Source organism: Taeniopygia guttata, chromosome 3 (assembly GCF_048771995.1).
Source record: "Taeniopygia guttata chromosome 3, bTaeGut7.mat, whole genome shotgun sequence".
NCBI lineage: Eukaryota > Metazoa > Chordata > Aves > Passeriformes > Estrildidae > Taeniopygia > Taeniopygia guttata.
In genome coordinates this window covers 7,474,936-7,495,528 of record NC_133027.1, presented here as the reverse complement: position 1 = coordinate 7,495,528, position 20,593 = coordinate 7,474,936, and the positions used below count along the sequence as shown (strand labels likewise).

The following is a 20,593-nucleotide window of genomic DNA, read 5'->3' as shown; positions in this document are numbered from 1 at the left end:
GATGTAAACGCAGGATAGAGGGGTTTTGTTCCTTTTGTACCCACTATCTAATTTGTTCCTTGACACTTTCCCTACCCACAGGGGAAAGGATGGCCATCTATACAAGCCAGAGTTTGATTTATTTATTTATTGCCTTCCTTCCTCAAGCTGTCTGTAACAGGCACACTGAATTTCCAAAAATGAAGGTGTTAATACAAGTATCACTTACTGCCCCTCCTGTAACATCCATGCCACTGTTACCCAAAATGAGAAATGCAATTTGGATGAGTCAGGGAGTCTGCCCTGAGTCAGACTAACTAATGTAGGAGTGTCTCGGGGTCATGCATATTTCTATTAATAGGGTCAAACTTGAGCAGGGAGCTCTGGTTTGATTTACCTATATTTAGCAGTCGCACCAATGCAGCAAACCCAGCCAAAATAAACCTGTCTCAATTTTCTTTGAATTTGTGATAAAACAAAATAAAAGACAGTCATTATCTAAAGGCAATGAAACATGTTCATTTTATTCCATGCTCAGCCAACACACTAATTTTTATGTCATGTTCTGCTGTTGCAGTAAAAAGTGTTGAAACCAAACTATTTTTGTGTCTCATACCCATCTTTTTTTTTTCTTCACACAAATTAAACCACAAAGATCTCTCTTGTATGCTGGTCCTTTCAAAGTGTATGTGCAAGGACACTGAGAGAAGCTCTATCATTTCTCTTTCCTACCCTCTCAGTAGACTGTTGGTAGAAGGACTGTTAAGAATAAGTTGTGAGCAGATATTCTCACTGTAAATTTTGTAATACTAAGGTTTGTTAGTCCTGGGTCTAGCAGAGTAATTCCATATTATAAAAGTTTTGTGGCTCAAGGTTTAGAATGTGTTTATTTTCTGGCTTCCAGGAAGGCAAATTGTCTTTAAATACAGTGAGTGAGAAAAAAAATAGCAAGAAACTGAATAGACTATCTAGGGAGCTAGGAAAACTGTGTAGGAGAGTTGAAAATATCTATAGAAGACTGTATGGTGGGAAAACCCTGTATCCCAAGTCTCATATCTCTGGAATGGCTCGGTGAGAATTTTTCCTGAGCCAGTACGAGCTCACATTGCTCTACTGACCTTTTTGAGGTTCAATTGATTTACCCCAGCTTGAAACCTGACCTTTTGTGTGCAGATAGCAAGGTGGCATAGAACTTCTGTGTCCAGATAGCAAGGTGGGAGAGAGCAGAGCAACACTTCCTAATCTCCACAAAGGCTTCTGAAGCAGATAAAAAACCAGAGCCCCTGCTTTGCATTCTGTAACACTTTAGCAAAACCAACAGGATGTGAAGCTGCTCTGAACAAGATCAGAACAAGGGTTACATGTTCCTGTAACCTTAAAAAACAGGTGACACTGATTTGTGTTCTGAGCTGAAATGTTTGAGATGTAAGCAACCAACCAGAGACGTGGCCCAAGGCACTGAGTTGAGTAGCACTGTCACCACAAAGACAGAAATAAAGATCATATCTGGGCACCTGCCTAAAAAGGTTCTATGGACTGTTTAACCAATTAAGGATCAGATAACATGTTCTCCCAGTCACTGGGATGGAGTCTGTCTGCCTTGTAGTAAAAACATAATTGTGCCATAAGTAGAAATGCTCAATGTCAGCTTCATGTCATGTGTGAAACTCTGTATGCTTTTAATGGCTGTGCAAAGCATTAGACTTTAAAAAAAAAAAAACCAAAAAAACAAAAAAAAAACAAACCAAAAAAAACCCCAGCAACAACAGAAAACCCCAACAAAAATCTGTAGCTTAAATCTTTCTCCCCTTTTTATTAAGCAATACCAAGAGTCAACATAGATCTTAGAGCTCATCCAGAGGAAGATTGGTATTTGATTTGAACATGCATAGTACATCCCTAAAATTCAAACTTGTGGAGACCAAGACAAATGTAGTTTGTCTTAGAACTCTGTGTTACATGACAGCCAGATACTGTGCTCTCAGCCTGTGAAACATTTGCAGCAGAAATTGTCTTTGCAGCATGATAAATGACCTTTCTGTGTTTTGTTGTTTGTTTTTTTTTCACCGCTAGGGCTTCACCTCCAGACATTATTAGATTACTAGGCAGAGAACATGACACAAAGCTCAAGCTGCTGTGAGAAAATGGAATTGTATGTATCCACACATGCACCAGCTGTGAGGAATTGATACTGTTTATGTGTTTATTTGGTGTAGATATGATCCACCTTCAGGCTGCACTACAACAGTAAGTGCATCACTGCACAAGATCACAGAGCCCCCTGTGATCTTCCTTGCTGATATGATTCTGTAATTTCCTCTTCCTTTGCATCCTTCAGTATTACTTGCAGCAGGAAGACTACAAAAAAAAAAAAAAAAAAAGATAAAAAAGAAAATATGCTATTGTTGGATTTCTAGTCAACAATATCCTGGGAAAAGCAGCATTGACTGTTCTTTTCCACTGAAAAAGTTGCTACAAGATGATGTCATCTGGCAGTAGGGACCAAAACAAGACAGGGTATTGCAGCAGCTAAAAATGACAATCTGCAATGCACCAATATTTAGGTTCCATGGTCCTACAAAGAAATTTGGGAAAAGAGATGTAACTAAACACTGCTGGAGTTCTGGCTGCTTGCAGGGTGCACTGTGCCTGTATTAAACACATAATTTGGTGTAAGAGAGGTAAAAAAATATTACACCTGAATAGAAGCAGACTGTTATATTTGCTCAAAAATTACTTCTCTGCTTAATGTAGTGCTGCAATCCAAATGCATGTGGTTTATAAATCACCTTTCTTTTTGAATCATGCTCCTTTCTTTTAAACCCTTGGGAAACGCTGATGGAAGATGTATTTGTGAAACTGTTTAGCAAAATGTTAATTTGAGATTTGCTTTCTAGGAGTCTGGTGTCATAATTTCCAGAGTCAGATGCTCGGATTTTTGCAGGAAAGGTTGTTTGTGTTGGGGAAGGCACCTTAGTACTAAGGGCAGATCACAGAAGGGCTCACTGGGTCATTTGTAAGAGGTGCAAAAATTTATACGCGGGTTGTTTTTTTTTCTTGGAGAGTTGGCTGCTGAATAGTAACCCTACTGGGCTTTGAAATGTGTGATCACCTCTCCAAGAAGGCTGTGAACAGCAAGTAAGAAAGTGAGGATCCATAAGGACAGAAGGCAGTATTTATTCCTCTTGCTAGAAGGCAAACACCAGGGCAAACCGTGCACAGGCAAGGCAGATGATGTTGTGACTGAGAAGGGCAAAGCACACAAAAATTACAGAAATATGTATAGATCAAGAATTGAATCACCAGAATTGTTACAGTTGTCTTAGACTTTTGATACAGTAAATATTGTAATAGCTGTAATTTTCAATTTTATTCACTTTTTTCTTCACAAGTGTTTTATGACACAAACAGCTAGAATACTTAAAAGTCTGGTGAATGATTTCCAAAGACCCAGTGTTCTGGATGATTGCTGCCCTTTGAGCAGTATCACTGAAACTCCCAGTGCAGGCAGCCAGTAAATCAGCAGATCCGTGTGTAAGCATTAAAATGGTTCCCAAAACAGATAGAAATTAACTGCCACAAGCCTTTTTTTTTTTTTTCTCTGTGCAAAATGGGAAAATCAAAGCAGTGACTCAAATGAATTGAATGTTTACACATTCCATAACATTAGATCTTACTGATTACAGAGTGAGCCATGTTACCTGGTTAGGGCAGATCTGTTCAACTATTTTAAAAAGCAATGTAGAATACCCTAGTGTCTGGGTGAATTATTATTTTAGGCTACATAACTGTATCCCTCTCACATAATTCTCAGCTTCTTTGATCCAAATTTTAGCTCAGTTCTGCCTTTCTTTTGTCTGGTTGGGCTGTGTGGATACTTGGATTTTGTCTGATATGCCTCCCTTTCAGCAAGCTTCTGATGGATTTAAACTTCTCTGTTTCCCTTTTATTTTTGCTTCCTAATAACTCTGGTGTCTTTTAGCTTGGATGTAGCTAAACAATATTTCGTGTTATGTAACTGGATAGGTGGTGGTGCTCAAGAAACCCTTGGACCTCATCCAAGCTGAATTTTAAATAGATTTAAATACTAGTAATCATAAAACCAAGTAATGGAGTCTTCCTAGAATGTAATATTTCAGATTAACATAAGCCTTTTCTTTTTATTATTTTTAAAGCAAAATATTGCATTCCATTCAATCCTGATCTGTATTTTCTCTGAAGTTTTGAAATTGAACAGAACATTGATTATTTTTTTCTACAGAAAAACAACCTTTGATACTGTGGTTTGAATGTTTTTGCCATTTAATTGCTAGGAACAGATTTTTATTGACTTCACATAGTGAATTGCTCATATAGGTGCTACTTTGTCAGTTACACATGCTAGGATTATAAAAGATAGTGGGACCTGGGATAGAGCACAGTCTGGTCTACAGCAGTCCCTGGGAGTTATGCAATGTATGCACCATCTCAGTCTTTGCTTTTACAGATTATAATATTACACATTTCACTCTAGAGTCTGAAATCTTCAGGCTTTTCGTTGTTGGTATAATAATACATTTCTTTATGTAGTGCTTTGCTGTTTTGTCCACACTCAGCTTGTGTTGCTCTCCACTCTGTTGTGCTGTTGAGGTATTTTTGGCAATGTTTATCTCTGTTGTTTGTATCTATGGACTGACTACCATTTCTATTCGTAGTATCTAAACTGGCTTAATTTACAATGTTTTTGGTTTGCTGCAGTCCTGAGAGTGAAAACACTTTTGCTTTTGGGAGAAGGTCATGCTCTGTGCAGTCCATCCTCAAACTGCCCCTGAAGGCAGCGAGAGCAATGCAGGGACAAACATGACACATCAGCACTGCAGATCTAACGACTCCTGGGAGCAAGGACTGGCTGCCCAGAAGGCCTGTGGTGTCCCCATCCCTGGAAGTGTTCCAGGCCAGGCTGGATGGGGCTTGGAGCAGCCTGGGCTAGTGAGAGGTGCCAGAGGGATTGGAATGAGATGATCTATCTAAGGCCCCTTCCAACACAAACCATTCTATGATTCCATGAGTCTGTGAACTGGGATCCAGATCTCTGCCCATGCCACTGACTTCCCTAATTACTACTTGTTTAATTTTCTCCTAATTCTATTGTTCTCTTATTTCCAGCTACCATAGAAATTCAAGGAGGGAGCATAGAGGGTGATCCCATTGAGTGTTTGGTTGTCTGATTATGAGAATGCTATCAGAAAAGGTGAAGAAAAAGAGTTTAAATTCAGATTTAAGGTGGAGTTGAACTCACAGTACCTTGACAAGTGTTTGTAATAGGAAAGGTGTGTCGCCGTTGAGGCAGGACGGGAATGAACAGACTCGACTCAGAAGGCTGTGAGAGTAAAACTCCAGTTTATTCAACATGCACCGCTCTTTTATACAGAGCTTCGTGAGGACCAGCTCCTCATTGGTTCTGGAGTGAAAACAACCCACAGCATTGGTGCAAGTGCTTGACGCACAGTGATAGAACTTAACTATAAACAATGTGAAAAACAAGAGATAAAGAATTATTTACATTCTTCTCCAGCTCTTTCCCAGGCTTCTGCCTGGCTAGAAACTCTCAGTTTCTCTCTTGGACTGAATCTGAGTCCCACAAAGGTGGGCAGCAGTACCGTCTCTCCTGACCACCCTTGAAAAAAGGATGCACTTTCTTAACCTTTTGCCTGTCTTTAAAACCAGATTCAAAGCTCTACACCCAAAATGAATGCTGATGCTAAATTTTAGAAAGTGAGGTTCATCGTTCTGCTTACCGTGTCTTGCTACCTGACTATCAACTGCACTTCACTTGGTGCACAGGCTTTCTGTATCTCACCTTCTGGAAGTGCCTGCTTGTCCCTATTGCCTCTGTAAGAAACTTCTGATTCTTTTTCCAACTCTGACTTCAGTAAAATGCAAGGGGAAAGTCCCTAATGGGTGATATCCCTCTTCTTACCTCTTTCTTTGAGATGTGTCCTTTAAAGTGTTTATTTTGTGTTCTTGCTTCTTCATTGCTCAAGACATGAGCGGCTTATTAAGGAGATGAAAATAGATACAGGCTCTTGGAAATTCCTATTGTTCTTCAGAGAGACGACTGTAATGTCCAGCAGAGCAATGCCTGAGACCCATCTGTCAAGATAACAGCTGCTACTTTTTCCATAGTTCGTTTGTAAGATCACTGAGATCAAAACTTAGAGATGGAAAAGACCTATTTTTAAGAACAAACTGTGCTGTTAATAGCTCCTTTCCACTGTGGCTCAGAAGATGTTTTAAAGGCTTACTGAATGAAGCTTTTCAGGATATCCAAGGCAAAGTGCATTAGTTAATAATATTATAGCTGGATATGCTATTGACTGGCTCACCTTGGTGAAACTACAGTGCTTGTTTCACAGGGAATAAAATGAAGGTGAGTTATGCTGACACAGCTGTCTGGTGAGACAACCTATTCGTTTTGACATGCAGCTTTTTGCTGTGATCACAAATGCAGTATTCCATATTCTTGCAGGATTCTGCTCTGGAGAATAGTCCCAAGTGCATGATTCAATGTAGATGTAAATTACTGAGATCCAGGTTTCAAACTGTTACATATATTTTTGTACTTTCATTAATATCAGGGGAACTGTGCCAGTTCACGCCAAAGAGAATCTGCAATATCAGGATGAGCAAAAAAAGGAAACAAATGTGGCAAAAAAATAATCTCACAGTAATATGATTTCAGAACAAACTCAAATTTACAGGCAGAGTTATATTTATGACACTGACAGTGTCTGCCCTGGAGCACATAAAACACTGTTTACATTGAAAACAATACTGCAAAAATACTCCTTTTTTTGTGAAAGCAGGTGCATTCCTAGTAGGTGGGAAGAGCAAACTGTACATCCATGGAAAGATTTGTCCCTTTGATGAATATATCTCAGCTACCTTTTAAAATGAAGGTCTAGAAAAGTAAAATAAGACATTTCTTCACTAGAGTCTGCAGCAAACAACAAAGCTTCTGCCCAGCAAATGCTGGGTTTATCTGATGTTAATGGTAGACTGAACTTCTGACAATACAATAAGTGTTTCCCAACACATAACTTGTTAATGAACCCTTCTCAGAGTTCATTCAAAAACTAGAAGGGGCTCTTATCTTCTGTTATTCCTGCAGCAGGGTTGCTGAGTGTATTGGTACACTGTAAGTGACTGGGTAGATCTGTGGTCACCCAGTCTAAAGAACTTCAGGCAACGTAATCCACTGGAAGGCATTTGGTGCACAAATCAGAAACAGCTTGGTTTTAAGCTGCAATTTTTTCACTAATCTTGACTGTCATCAAGTAATTTTGGGTGGAATTAAGCTTGACTGTCTTTAGCTTCCTAGAAGTCTGCAGTCTGGCCATGTCAGTGAGGAGAGCGCAGCATCAAGATGCCTTTTCCATCCCAACAAGGGACTTATCCCTTGAGTGACCAGCAGTGTGTTCCATCTGATCACCCTGGAAACTTTGTGTGTTATGGTGGAGTGAGGTCTCATAGTGGCCTCAAATTGGTGTCAGTGAAGTAATGTCTCATTTTTCTGCATAGAATCACAGGCAGGAGGAGATGACTCCCCAGGAATTCTCTAAACACTTGTGAAGGGAGGAGTTATTGCATAATGCCAGCCGGGAAGTTTATACCACATCTCTAAAATAAGATATTACAGAGATGTCTGACCAGTCTAGATCAAAAAGTTGGATACCCTGGATGAAAAGCATCGGACTTCTGCATTATGTATGTTTTATGTACATATGAGATCATGGTGGAACAGCAGTGTCTGCCTCTGACTTAGAGTATATGTAATTTTGGCATATTGACTGTGGCTGGCTGACATGCTGGCTCAGTAAACACCCATTTTTATAAACTATTTACTTCTCTGGTTGTGTCCTGTGTGTTTCTCTCTTTTTCCAAGAATGTTTTTCTTTTCCCCATCTTATTTAAGAACAGAGTAGCTGCTGAGTCCTTTGCACGATGTTAGACAATTGCTATGTTTGTCAAGATGAGTCTCAGTAAAACACTCCCCTGTGAAGGAGCTGTAGCCATGCTGAGGATCATTAAGAAAGTGGGATGTGATAAAGAACCAAGTAAACAAGGACTTATGGGAGAGAAAGAGCATTCATTCACCAGGGATGTGGGGAGAAATGTTATTTTTCAGTTCCAAATGCCCCAAAAACCAACATGCCATCTTGGTGTTAAGTGGTAACACATAAATAATATAATTTTTCATGCTCAAATTTATTGTTGTTGGGCATGTCCAGAGAAGCTGTGGATTCCCTGTCTGTGGAAGTGTTTAAGAACAGGCTAGATGGGCACTTAGCAGCTGGATCTAGTGCAAGATGTCCCTGCCCATGGCAGGGAGTTGAAATGAGATGATCTTTAATGTTCCTTGCAACCCTGACCATTCTGTGATTCTCTCCATAGCTCCTTAATTCAGTGCCCCAGTAAAGATGGGTGAAACTGTCACTAGGCTGTTGCTAGCTTAAGTCAAGGGAATCAGAAATGTTGCACTTAATTGAAGATTTTTAGCACAAATTTTATTCAGAATGGAACACACTACAAGGCTAGACAGCTGAAAACCAAAAAATGCCCAGTCTGAGAACAGCTTATCATTAAAGCACCCCTAACTGCTGCTAAGACTGTCATGTTGGGCTTGAAGGTGTTTCTTCTGGCAGTTTCTTCCCTGGAGGGGAACAGAGGAGGAATGAAGAACCTGGTGCTTCTACCCCACGTCCCCTCTCATGTGATCTCAGAGCCATGCTCAGAGCGTAGAAACCTCTAAAGATGCTTTTCTGGTGTTTTTCCATGCTCTCTGCCCCCAGATCTGTGTTGAGAACTCTGGAGTTCCACCTGAGAGACAGTGGCTGTCACATTCACACTTATTTCAGTGTGGTTTAACCTGCTACACAAGTGTGTAACTCCCCAGTGGGATGTCACCTGCACCGTTGTGTATGTACCACAGGCTAAAATGTCAAATCCACACCCCTACAACACAGGCAACCATGAAACAAAAAGGGAGGAGGGAAGGAAATACATGTGGCATAGGATGACACTGAGAATGAAACCAAGATGAAAAAGAAACAATTTATTGTTCTGTTTTTATGGTGCAGTAGGTGCTCAGAATTCTTAGGGTGAGCTCTGCTGCTTGTGTTTGTGTGGGAAATCTTGCAAACTCTCTCCTTTGTATTACAGCCATGCCTGAACTGTTCTTTGTGCTTTTGGGCTCCTACCAGAGGGCAGGGACAGAAAGACCCAGACCTATGAGGAACATTCCCTCTCCCTACAGACCCTGTGTTACAGAACATGGTGTTTGGGGATAGAGAATAGAGATATTTGGGGATAGACATATAGAGATAGAGATCCAAAGTATTCCTGTATTTTCTCTCTAAAACACTGCTTTAGACATCTATTGTCCCCATCATTAGTATTCCCACACTGACCTGATTCTGCCATGCTTATTCAAATGAAATTTGCCTTATGCTGCAGTAAAGTATTTTTAGAGCTGAACTTTGTAACAGGAACAGAATCAAACTCTAAAATAAAATTACTTTTTTAAGGTGATGGGATACCAGAGGAATTGTTTTCTGTTTACCACTTATGTAGATTATGCTGAGTGAGCCTCATATCTACCTTGAAGGTAAATCTACTTTTCCTTCTCTTAAAAGTATGCAAATCCCTAAAGCTGCTAGAATAATGCCTTTCAGCAGAGTGAACTAGACAATTGCAGGTAATTTTCCTGGCTGTGAAGTTGAGCTAAGTGCAAGGTTTTTTCATTTTGTCTTGTGGTTGTACGCAACAGTGATTCATAGCCCACGGTGATGCATTATTGAAGAGTTGTCTGTTGTGTCTTCATTGCACGCTGTCAGCTGCATAATAAATAATTGATTGTGCTGCTCTTACTCCACATTAAAGATATATGAGTATCTAATACAGGAAGAAAATGAAGTAGCAAAGCTGCCTGTGTTCAAAAGATGAAGCATTACTGAAGTGTGCTGCAGTAGCAGGAACTGGGAAGTGCCCACCACCGCTATCCATTTCCCACTTCTTCACTTTGAGTCGGTTTGTCATGGCAACAAATGGCACATTCAAGTCCTTGCTGTTGCCTTTCTAGACAAAATGAAATAATTGTGGTAAAGAGCTGATACGCTGCAGAGTTGTGCTTATCCCCTTCCCTCTTTTTTTTCAACTATTATCCCTCTAGACTGAAAATTCCCTTAAAGTATTAATAATTTTTTCTTAAGTAGCTACAAACTGTCAGGAAAATGCAGTCTAAGACGGTAAATCCTTTTTTTCCACATATTAAGCAGAGAAAATGTTAGCAGGATAAAACTGAGTGTTTGCAGTGGTACTAAACCTCTATTTTGTTGAGCCTTTCCCTGGAAAAATGGGTCTTCCTTTGCAGTTCTGTTGCCAAAGTCCCCAGACAGGGCATAGTAAGGTGGCCCCTATTCCAACACAATGAAGAGAACAAAAGCATCTTCCACTTCACATTCAATACTCTTTGTTTCCATTACAGTAGCCATCAGTAAAATTAATGAGACAACAAATTTTTCCAGAAGAGTTTGCTTCGGAAGTCAAATCAAGGAAATCAGAGGTGTGTGCTGCTCACTGTGTTGTGGCAGGAGCAGGCTCATGGCCAGGTTACTGGGAGCTGTTGGTACAACAGAAATGTGTAAAATGGTGAATTGAATTTTGAGATAAAAATGACATTAAGATGGAAGAAGTGTGAGATGTCTGAGTGAGGCACATCTGGATTCTGATGGAATGTGTTGGAGAGCTGACTTAGATCCTGGGGAGAAGAAACACAAGGCACTTACAGTATTTGCGTAGAAAACTGTTGCCCAGATCTCTGCATTTACCACCAAGACAAAGGAGAATTGTTTTTGTTCCTGAGGGAAACCACACTTTTTTCAGGTGTGTTAGCATGAGACTCAGCCACATGCTAAGGTGGGAGCACCACTGAATGCAGGGAATGCTTTGCCACAGTATTTTTTCACATTATTTATGTTATTGAAGACAGCTGATCTATTTTAATGTAAAATGCGAGTAACACTACAGTGGAGTTCTGCTGATGTGAATCAAGCTGGGGTGTGATTTGTGACCTTATGGATGTGTTTCTCCCACCACCACTTCAGGGATTGTGCTGAACTGTGCCTTCCCTCTATAAATTGGGAAGGCATCAATGTTGACATACAGACTTTTGTGCAGTTACTAGAACCTTTCTGATAATATATTTTCCAGGCTAAAAGTGGATATTAGTAATAGTTGCATGTTGTAAATGGGGGGAAGATCAGAATTTCCAGCCTTTGTGATATTCTCCTGACACAATATGGATATGTTTTTACATAGAAACAATATATTTTATGAGGAAAAAAAGAAACACTTGAGATAAAAAAGTCTTAACCCAAAGACACAATAACTCCTCAGAAAGTCCTAGGAACCAAACCGAAAGATATGTTCCTAACAGCACAGATTGATTACAGGGCATAATTGGAAAGCTGATGGCATTGAGTGGCATCAGAATATAGTCCCTGTCCTGAAGAGCCTCTGGTCTATATAAAATGAAATGGGATATTGTTCTAGAAACTTCTGAATATCTGGCCCTCTTTCTGCTGCCAAAAAGTGTTCAGGAAGTAGCTGTCTTCAAGTGTACATATTGCCTTTACATTCTGTAGTTAATTACTGTTTGAAAAAGATAAAGGAATGGAATACTTCCTAGATGGATGATGCTGTTTTTTGAAAGTCACCTATTTAATTCAGTTTATCCCCTCAATACTTGTGAGGTAAATGAATCCCATTGTACAGGATAAAAAGAGAGCAACTAGTGAAATCAAGAGATTTGTCCTGGATTACGATCGTCATCTTCTGATTCCCAGAATCTGTCAACACTGCAGAGACAAATAATTCAATAAACACTGGAGTCAGGGAAGCCTGGGATGCAATTTTGCTTCGTTTAGGGATGGATGGCTGAGTTCATACTGCCTCACTAGGGCCCTGTAAAAACCTGGCAGTCTAGCATTTGGTTTAAGGTACCTTACCTTTTGTAAGTGAGGTCCCTGAGAGTGATAAACAGTTCCAGGAGATTTATTTCCTAACATCTAAATCTAGGTGGGATGAATCATTCTTGGAGATACCCCTCTTTTTACTCTTTAGCCATAGGAGTAGCCTAGATGCCAGGTTGAGACCCAGTTTCTGTCTTTGAAGTGGATAACATTAGCAGTAGAATTTACACATGAATTTTCCAGGTTCAGGCACAGAAGCGTGACAGGTGGATGGCCTCCAATGTTCTCTCTCCATCCATCCTTTGTGTGGATAACAATTTTGCCATGGTTTGGGGCAGGGTTTTGTTGGGACAATAGTTGTATCAGGTGTCTAAGAGCTGGGCTGGCTCCGTGGGTTTGTGCTATGTGATTGCTTATATTCCCAGCTGACTTGTTCTCAGATGAAAGAAGAAAAGTAAGCAAAAAGAAACTTACTCTGTGGTCCAGCCTTTCCATTCCTGACTTCTCTTCAATAATAGAGTTCCTCTGATAACAAAGAGTGAGCCTTTCTCTTGGTGGAAGCTGTTACAGGCTCTTCTTTCTACACAGATTTTTTTCATCATATACATAAGATCTTAATGTTGGTATGATCCCTATTTCTCTGCCAAATGTGGTTGAAATTGGCTCAAAGAATCACACATTATTAGGCAAGTGCAGACAGTGTCATTTCATTAGCCCTCCCCCCTTAGGAAACAGACTTCAGTGATGGGATCTTAGCTAAAGTAGTGCAGTGTTAAAAAGTAGTGCAGACACAGCTGCAGGCACACCTGTGTTTTAATAAGAAGTAATAACATATGTTGAACATCTCCTAAAGTTGTGGTTTCACTGCCATTTTAGCCCAAATGGCATTGTAGTCCTGGCAGTTTGGATGGATCTGTGGTCATGTTCCTTAATAAAATGATCCAGCTACTCTTTAATCTGCAGCTTCAATGAGCTGAACATCAGTGATTCAGTAGGACCCATGATCTGAAATGTCTCCTTTTCCTCACCCATTTAATTTTTAATTTAAAATTTAAAAATTTTATTTAAAATTAAATCACATCCTTGTTTTCAATTAGGATGCCTTGTACATCAGAATGTTTTCAAATCCGTGACATATCCTGATAACCAAGTCTGTGCAATTATTTTAATACAATGATTGCTTCCTTTCAGAAACAATGTTTTTTTAACAAGTAACCATATAAGAATCTAGATGTCCTTGCTCAGTCAAAACTCTTATTGATTGTTCTGAGTTGCAAAACAATGTCATTGCTGAGTTCCAGATTGTGGGTTTTTTTCTCCTTGCTGTTAGCTAGATAAATAAAGATGTAGGATGAAGATGGGCATCCATCCTTGTTGAAAAATATTAACTAAATCAATTTTTTCACCAAAAAAAAATCAATTGGTGCATTAGCAAGAGAGAAAATAAAGCATCGTGCTGTTTTAGCTCCCAGGAGATTGCATAGCTAACTCTAACTCTCAGAATCAGAGATAAAAAAGATCTAAAGTTCACATCTAAATCTGTATCAGAACTTCTTTAGGGCACATGGAGTCTCTGACTCATTTCCAGACTGGATGTGCTTTTAAAGGGCACTCACATAAAAATTGACCCTCCTGCCAGAGCTTCAGTGAATACGGACACATTTGACTCTGCATCTCAGTTTGTCTTCCAAAAGCAGTAAGGCGGTGACAGAGGAAGTTACATTTATGAATCCATAACCTCATGAATTTTCAGTTGTTGCTGAAAATAGGATGTTGCTGTAAATATAGGAAAGTCAGATTTCTTCTGCAAGGCCTAACACATCTTCTATGGGCATTTTCTAGTGAAATGAATTAGTTTTTAAACTGTGTATCAAACTAGCAAGCTCATGGGGAGATGGAAATGTTACTTTAAATGGGAAACGTTGTCCAGGAGCTGTTGTCAGAATCTCTGAAGAGTTAATTCGGATTCTGTCGCTGGTTTCATGGGGGGTGTTTCATAAGCCATCAGAGCTTTAAGCTAAGAGTTTTAATAGGATTTAGTTACAAAGTGAAATGAATGCATAATAAAGTGTTGTGGAACTTTGCATCTGAATCTGAACTTTCAGATTGAGGCTATTTTATAATAAATATCTTCTTTACCTCCCTGGGCTAATGTGAAGAGTAAATAATGTTTGCATACTGCTTTGAACATGCAAACTGTAATGACAATACTAAGTTTTAATATTAAAACTATTAAATATTGGGATTCTGTAGTACTCTCCTTACATTTCATAGAATCATAAGGTTTTATGATGTGTTTAAAAATAAAAGTGCTCTGAGGAAGGACTGTCACTTAAATTTAAGAGCAAATACTTCAAAAAGGATTATATTATATGCCTGAGAGTTCCCTCTGAGCTGCTTCTCCCTGCCTGCCTTCCCCCAGCACAGGCTGAATTTCTATATTACAAATGAAACCATCTTAGTCTGTAGCTGGAAAACCTTGTTCAGGAGCTGCTGTGGCTTCCCAGCCTGCCTGGAGGGGTTTGTGGGTATCACTGAGCTGATACATTGCATATATATGTGAATTTCCCCTGTGTTGGTGAGGCCATCCTTGAGTTCTGTGTCCAGTTCTGGCTCCTCAGTTCAGGAAGGACTTTGAGGGGCTGGAGTGAGTCCAGAGAAGGGCAATGGAGCTGGGGAGGGGTCTTGAGGGTAAATCCTGCGAGGAGTGGCTGAGGGAGCTGGGAGTGTTAGTCTGGAGAAAAGGAGGTTCAGCAGGACCTCGTCACTCCCCACTGCTCCCTGGCAGGAGAGTGGGGCCAGGCTCTGCTCCCGGGGAACAAGGGACAGAACAAGAGAAAATGGCCTCAAACTGTGCCAGGGCAAGTTTAGGTTGGATATTAGGAGAAATTGCTTCACAGAAAGGATGATTAGATATTGGAATGAGCTGCCCAGGGAGGTGGTGGAGTCACCTGGATGTGGCACTCAATGCCATGTTCTGTTTGACAAGGTGTCATTGAGTCAAAGGTTGGGCTCAGAGGTCTTGTCCAACCTCATTGATTCTGTGATTCTGTGATTCTATGTACTTGCATCAGAGCACACATAGAACACCTCATTATTTTACAATGGTAATGGTTGTGAAACATTCCTTATGTGCAGGTTACTCCATAGTTGTCTTTCTAAGGCCTTGAGCACATGCAAAGGTGTGTCTGAAAGGTGGGTCTGACTTGGGCAAATGTTAGACTTGGCTAATGGCTAATTTGCCTTAATATGGCATTTTATTTTAATATTGATGTAAAATATCTGTACAGAGAGCCCCACTGGAATAATCAAACACTGTGTGCTAATAACTGCAAGTCAAGAGCTCCATTGCCACTGATTTAACTGCTAATGAATTTGGAGACATCTGTGTCTGAGCTGTTGTTTGGACTTCCCTTTATTCATTGCACAGAAATAGGCATTGCTGGGATGTGATTCATGATGTCCTAATGTACATCCCTAGATCTGATTAGATGAATTGCTCCCTGAAAGTGCATTTTTCTCTGACTTGATTATCTATTTTCTCTGAGTAATTAGCTCAGAAGTAGCTGGCTACATCTTAGAAGCCTAAAAGTTGGCAAAATGAATCCTACCTTTTTAGTCTCTGTTTTTCATTCTGGCACATCACTTCATATTTACCTTTGATTCATAGTACAGGCTTCCTAAGTAAGCAAAATATGCCTCTTTGTTATTGGACAATAATTGATGGTTTTCACTGAAAAATAAAATTTGTGCATCGAGCTGATCTGTTAATATAACTGCTTTAATGGAGATATACTAGTAAGACTGTATCTTTGATACTGGATCTTAAAGAGCCTTTTTCTCAGCATTTTTTTTTAAAGCTGAACTTGTTAATGTTCTTTGCAACCAGAGTCTTTCTCAGAGTAATGAACTTCTCTTTGTACAACCCCTTGCAGAGAAGAGTTGTGGTATATGCCCACAACACTGGCTCTACAGCACTACAAAGAAAGGATTGATTCTAATGTATAAATACCAGCCCAACCTTGCAATATTGTAAAGCATTTTAAGTACCAGGTACTTCTACATTGAAAGCTACTGTAATCAGCCACAATTTGAAAACAGAAAGAGAATAGCTAATCATGTAGTGCTCTGTGAAGGTTTGTTCATTTGCTGAGGAATCTGGGCATGTGCTCAAAACCCATTGATTGAAGCAGTGCCCATCCAAAGGAACGAGTCACGTCTTCTGTGACCGTCTCATGGCTGAATGAAAACACAAAGAACGAGGGTAGTAGAACATTTGTATAAATGTCTTTGCCACTTTCATATTTGTGACTGCAGAGTCTCTTCTGTTCTCTCTGTGTGAGGAGAGAGATGCAGTTGTCACTCTGTGTAGAGGTTTCACACACATGGTGTGGGATGGCTCCGTTTGTGCAACACACATTATTGGGGGCAGCCCTGGATCAGGCACCTGTCTTGGGATTCTGTCTTCTGCTGCCTCCCACTTGTTCCTTGACTGCTTTTATCCACTTAGTCAGGGAGCGCCACTGTGCAAACAACAGCTCTTCTGTATGTCTGTGCAATGTTTGGTGAAATATGGGTCATAACCTATTGCATTGAGAACAGTAAAAATAATTTCCATTTTAGAGCCTAAATTACAGGAAGGCAAAGGTAACAATATGGTACCACTGCAGTTGCCTCTCCTGCCTTTTGAATTAGTCTTTAAAGTGAAAATGGAAATGAGCAGCTGATGTGACCAAGACATTAATTTTTCACTCCTTCCCTCTCCTCCAGCGCTAAAATTTAGATGTAGCTCAGACTGAAACCATGTGTCTTGTTTTGGCAGGAATGCTACAGAATGGAAAGAAGTTTGATTCCTCCAGAGACAGAAACAAGCCTTTCAGGTTCAAGATTGGCAGGCAAGAAGTCATTAAAGGATTTGAAGAAGGTGTTACACAGGTATTAATAAATTGTTCTGGCTGAACCTGGAGCTGGCTGAAGGGTGTGTGAGCTCAGCAATGTCCAGGGCAGTGGTGACAAGACCAAGGATATGGAGTGTTTTGGTTCATTTGAGTACAGTATTTCCTGTAGTTTCCATCCATCCATCCATCCATCCATCCATCCATCCATCCATCCATCCATCCATCCATCCATCCATCCATCCACCCAGGGCTATCCCCTGCTCACGAGCCTTTCCCTATGGTATCCATCTGGGAGGGGAGAGATGAAGTCCCCTCCCCAGGTGCCATATAAGCCCTGTCCCTCTCCCACGGGCAGCTCCACAAACAGACAGCAGTGGCTCTAAAATGTTGAGGTGGCAGCTTTTTATGGAGTGACCTCTATTCAGCTACTCCATAAAAGCCCAAGCTGCCCTATCTGATGGCATCCACGACCCAGCTACAGATTCTGATCCTGACTGAATAGGGTACCAAACTGCAGTTACGTTTTTGCAATGTCAGACTCGCAGCTACAAAACGTTCACTGACCAGCCCTATGCTGAGAGACAGAAAACTGCCCTCCATTAATTACAGTTTGAGTGCCAGCACAGTAAAAGCCCCACAATACAATTGACTGCCAGGTCTTGCTTTTTGTGCAGTGCTGTGAGGGCCCCCCACACATGAGGAGTGTGATCAGGCTGCTCAAGAGCAAGAGTGAATGAGATCAGGGTGCAGATTCCTCCCAGCTTCCCATTTCAGGATCCAAGAACTCAGTGTGGGAGGCAACTGCTCAAATACTCTTACAGGAACAACTTTAACAGGAATAAGTTCTTATGATTAAATAGAGAGAATGGAAGAATGCAAAATGAGAAAAAATCCACTGAGGAATGATGCAACCATGCTTTTCCAGAGAGGGGTGGAAGAGACAAGGGTTTCCAGTCCTATGGAGAAAGCAGTGCAAGCATTCTCTTCTCTCCAGCCAGAGAAATCCATTTGGGGAATCCTAGACCGTGAAAAATACCATCTTCCTATGAAGTATTTGAGTTGGACTGTTAATTATTTGCTTTGCAAAAAGGCCTAAGAGAGCTCATGACTGCAGAGCTGTGGGAAGCAGAAGCCAGTGCAGATAAAGCAGCATCAACAAGCACTGAGTGAATCAATTCATTCCTTCCTTGACTGCTCTCACCCCCCAGCCCTTGTCCCTTAGAAAATAAGTGGTCGAGAGCCATGCCAGAAGCCCGTGTGGCCACACGCTGCCCTGCTGCTCCTCCTAGTGGATCACTGACACAAGTTGAGCTCGTGGCTGTCTCCTCCCATCCCAGGGTTTGAGGGATTTGGGGAGTGTGCTGGACAGAGTCTCTTGGAACAAGGCAGTTCCCTGTGTCCAGCTCACAGATTTCGCAAACCTTGATGTAATGACTCAGATGTCAGCAGGGTCTGCATTTCTCTGCTCAGCTTCTCAAAGTTCAAATTTGCCCTAAAACCCCAGGCATGACCTACTAGCTGTCTGCTTTCCAGGGACACATCCAAGCCCTGCACAGCCAGCTCCATGCAAAATCTCTGTGAGCACCAGGGGAGGCCTGATGGCCTGATGGCTTGGACATCCTCAGCCCCATGCCATGTATTCATGTACTCCTTGAATGTGGGAAAGTTCACATCCCCATTTTTTTTTCTACCCAAAGTAATTGTCTCTCTAGCTTTGTATATTTTATAGAACCTGAAAATATTCTCAACAGGAGCTATCACATAATCTGTAGTCCAGTGATGTGCCCAGTCTTGGGAGAGATGTCTGAGTTAAAATCACTGTTTCGCATCAGGGGATGTTTCTTGGCCAGTGAATATTCCATCACCAGTGTAGAGTGCATGAACAGCATCTTGAAAATGTTCCAAAATACTCAGTCAGAAGATAACTCCAAATCTCAGTGAGCAGTTCCCTTCAGAGCCAGCCTGGAGTGAGGGAAATCAGCATTCCTGCCCATCCAGTGGCAAGGGCTTTCTTCCTGGGTCAGTAGAACAAGTGAGATGTCTGCCCTGGGGCTTGGACTGAGTTTAGGGAAATAAGTGCTGAACCTGGCTGTGTTGGGCACTGGTCTGTCATGAATAGAGAGCTCTGAGAGCCTTTTCCCAGTGCCTGCTGATGGTGTTCCTTGTACCCTGTGCTCCACAGGAGAAACTCAGACCTTCTGCAGCCTGCCCCAGTATAGGCAGGATGGACCAAGCATTGTGTTAAAAAGTCTTTGTGTCACTTCCAGGCTGGTTCTGGCAGTTTAAATAACTGCTGTGAGAGTGCAGATCATCGAGGAGGCCCATGCCCATGCCTGAGCTCTTTGTGGCAGCTTCAGCTTGAAGTGAAACTGCTTGGACTCAGAATCATGGAATGGCTTGGATTGGAAAGAACCTTAAAGACCTTCTCCTTCCAAGCCCCAGACTCAATAATCTTAAAGGTCTTTTCCAAACTAAACAATTCTATGAATCTGGTGATCCCAACACTCCTTGATTCTGTAAATCTGCCAGGTAATGATTTAATTTTGTTTTCCTCCTAATCCTGTTTTTTGTGTGTGTTCTCTTTTCCTTTCTCCAATGTTCAAAACGCAGATGAGCTTAGGACAAAGAGCAAAGTTGACCTGCACACCTGAGATGGCCTATGGAGCCACAGGCCACCCTGGGGTCATACCTCCCAATGCCACACTCCTCTTTGATGTGGAGCTTCTCAGGTTAGAGTGAACCGTCCCGAGGGAGTTGGCTGGAGACATCTGTTAATAACCATCCCTTCCTTCCTGCCATGCCAGCGGCGGGAGGGATCTTCACTGGATCCCAACCTTCCCTGCTCAAGCTGTCCTCAGTTTCCTAGGCCTTCCTTCTCTTTTATAACTTTGTGGTGTCCGTATTTGCCTTTTATTAGAAGCTTTGCTCTGAGGAAAAATGTCTCCCGGTGTAACATTTCTGAGTTGTACATTTTATTGAATTTGCATGTACGAAGATTTCACGGTGATGACTGAAAATATATATAAATATAAATATATATAGATATATATTCCTTATTGAAAAAACCACTGCCTTACTGTACACTTAAATCAAGAAAAAATAACCACAAAAGGTGCTCAAAAGAAAAAAATCCAATGTACACCTTGTACATGAACGGGCATTAGCCAAACAGAGTTACCTGCGCTGCCACTTTTCTCAACTTGTATGTTCTGCTTGCTGCTGTTTTAAAAAAATACTGTCTCATTTAAGAATTACAAGTATATAAATAAAACAATAAAAGCTTGATACTTTATAATTTCTCATCCTGTTTTTCTCTTCTGTCTACCGAGATGCTCTTTACTGTACAAGAAGTTTTTCAATCATCAATCCATTTTTTGTTAATAATTTCTCTCATATGAAATACATGTAGCTCTATGCACTGCTTCTATTAGAGATGGCCCAGTGGAAGATCTCTGTGGGACAAGAGGTAGAAGGGATATGCAAGTAAGGGGTGCTGGGACAGTTTTCCTGACTCTCCATTTCCCCTGCCTCTATGGCCCCTCAACTTTGGCCAGAATTTGGCTGATGAAGAGATAGAAAGTGCTACTTGTCAATGACATGCAGTGCTGGTCTAATTCTGTGCCTTTGCAACAGTAAAACTAGTGTAATATTTTCTGTTGGAGCTGAGCAAGGCTAGAAAAGAGCAGGATTATGTACATCCACCAT

General features: G+C 40.9%; 1 protein-coding gene across 2 annotated transcripts in view; it reads left to right on the top strand.

The window, feature by feature from the left end:
* The window catches only part of FKBP1B (FKBP prolyl isomerase 1B), a 45,289-nt gene extending 25,106 nt beyond the window's left edge, over nucleotides 1-20,183 (top strand). For both annotated transcript variants that reach the window (XM_002188728.7, XM_030269971.4), the window contains 2 exons: nucleotides 16,813-16,925; nucleotides 19,499-20,183. In XM_002188728.7, coding sequence (XP_002188764.1) covers nucleotides 16,813-16,925; nucleotides 19,499-19,627 — 242 coding nt within the window. In that variant the 3' untranslated portion in view covers nucleotides 19,628-20,183. The remainder of the gene's footprint in view (nucleotides 1-16,812; nucleotides 16,926-19,498) is intronic.
* The last annotated feature ends 410 nt before the right edge of the window (nucleotides 20,184-20,593 follow it).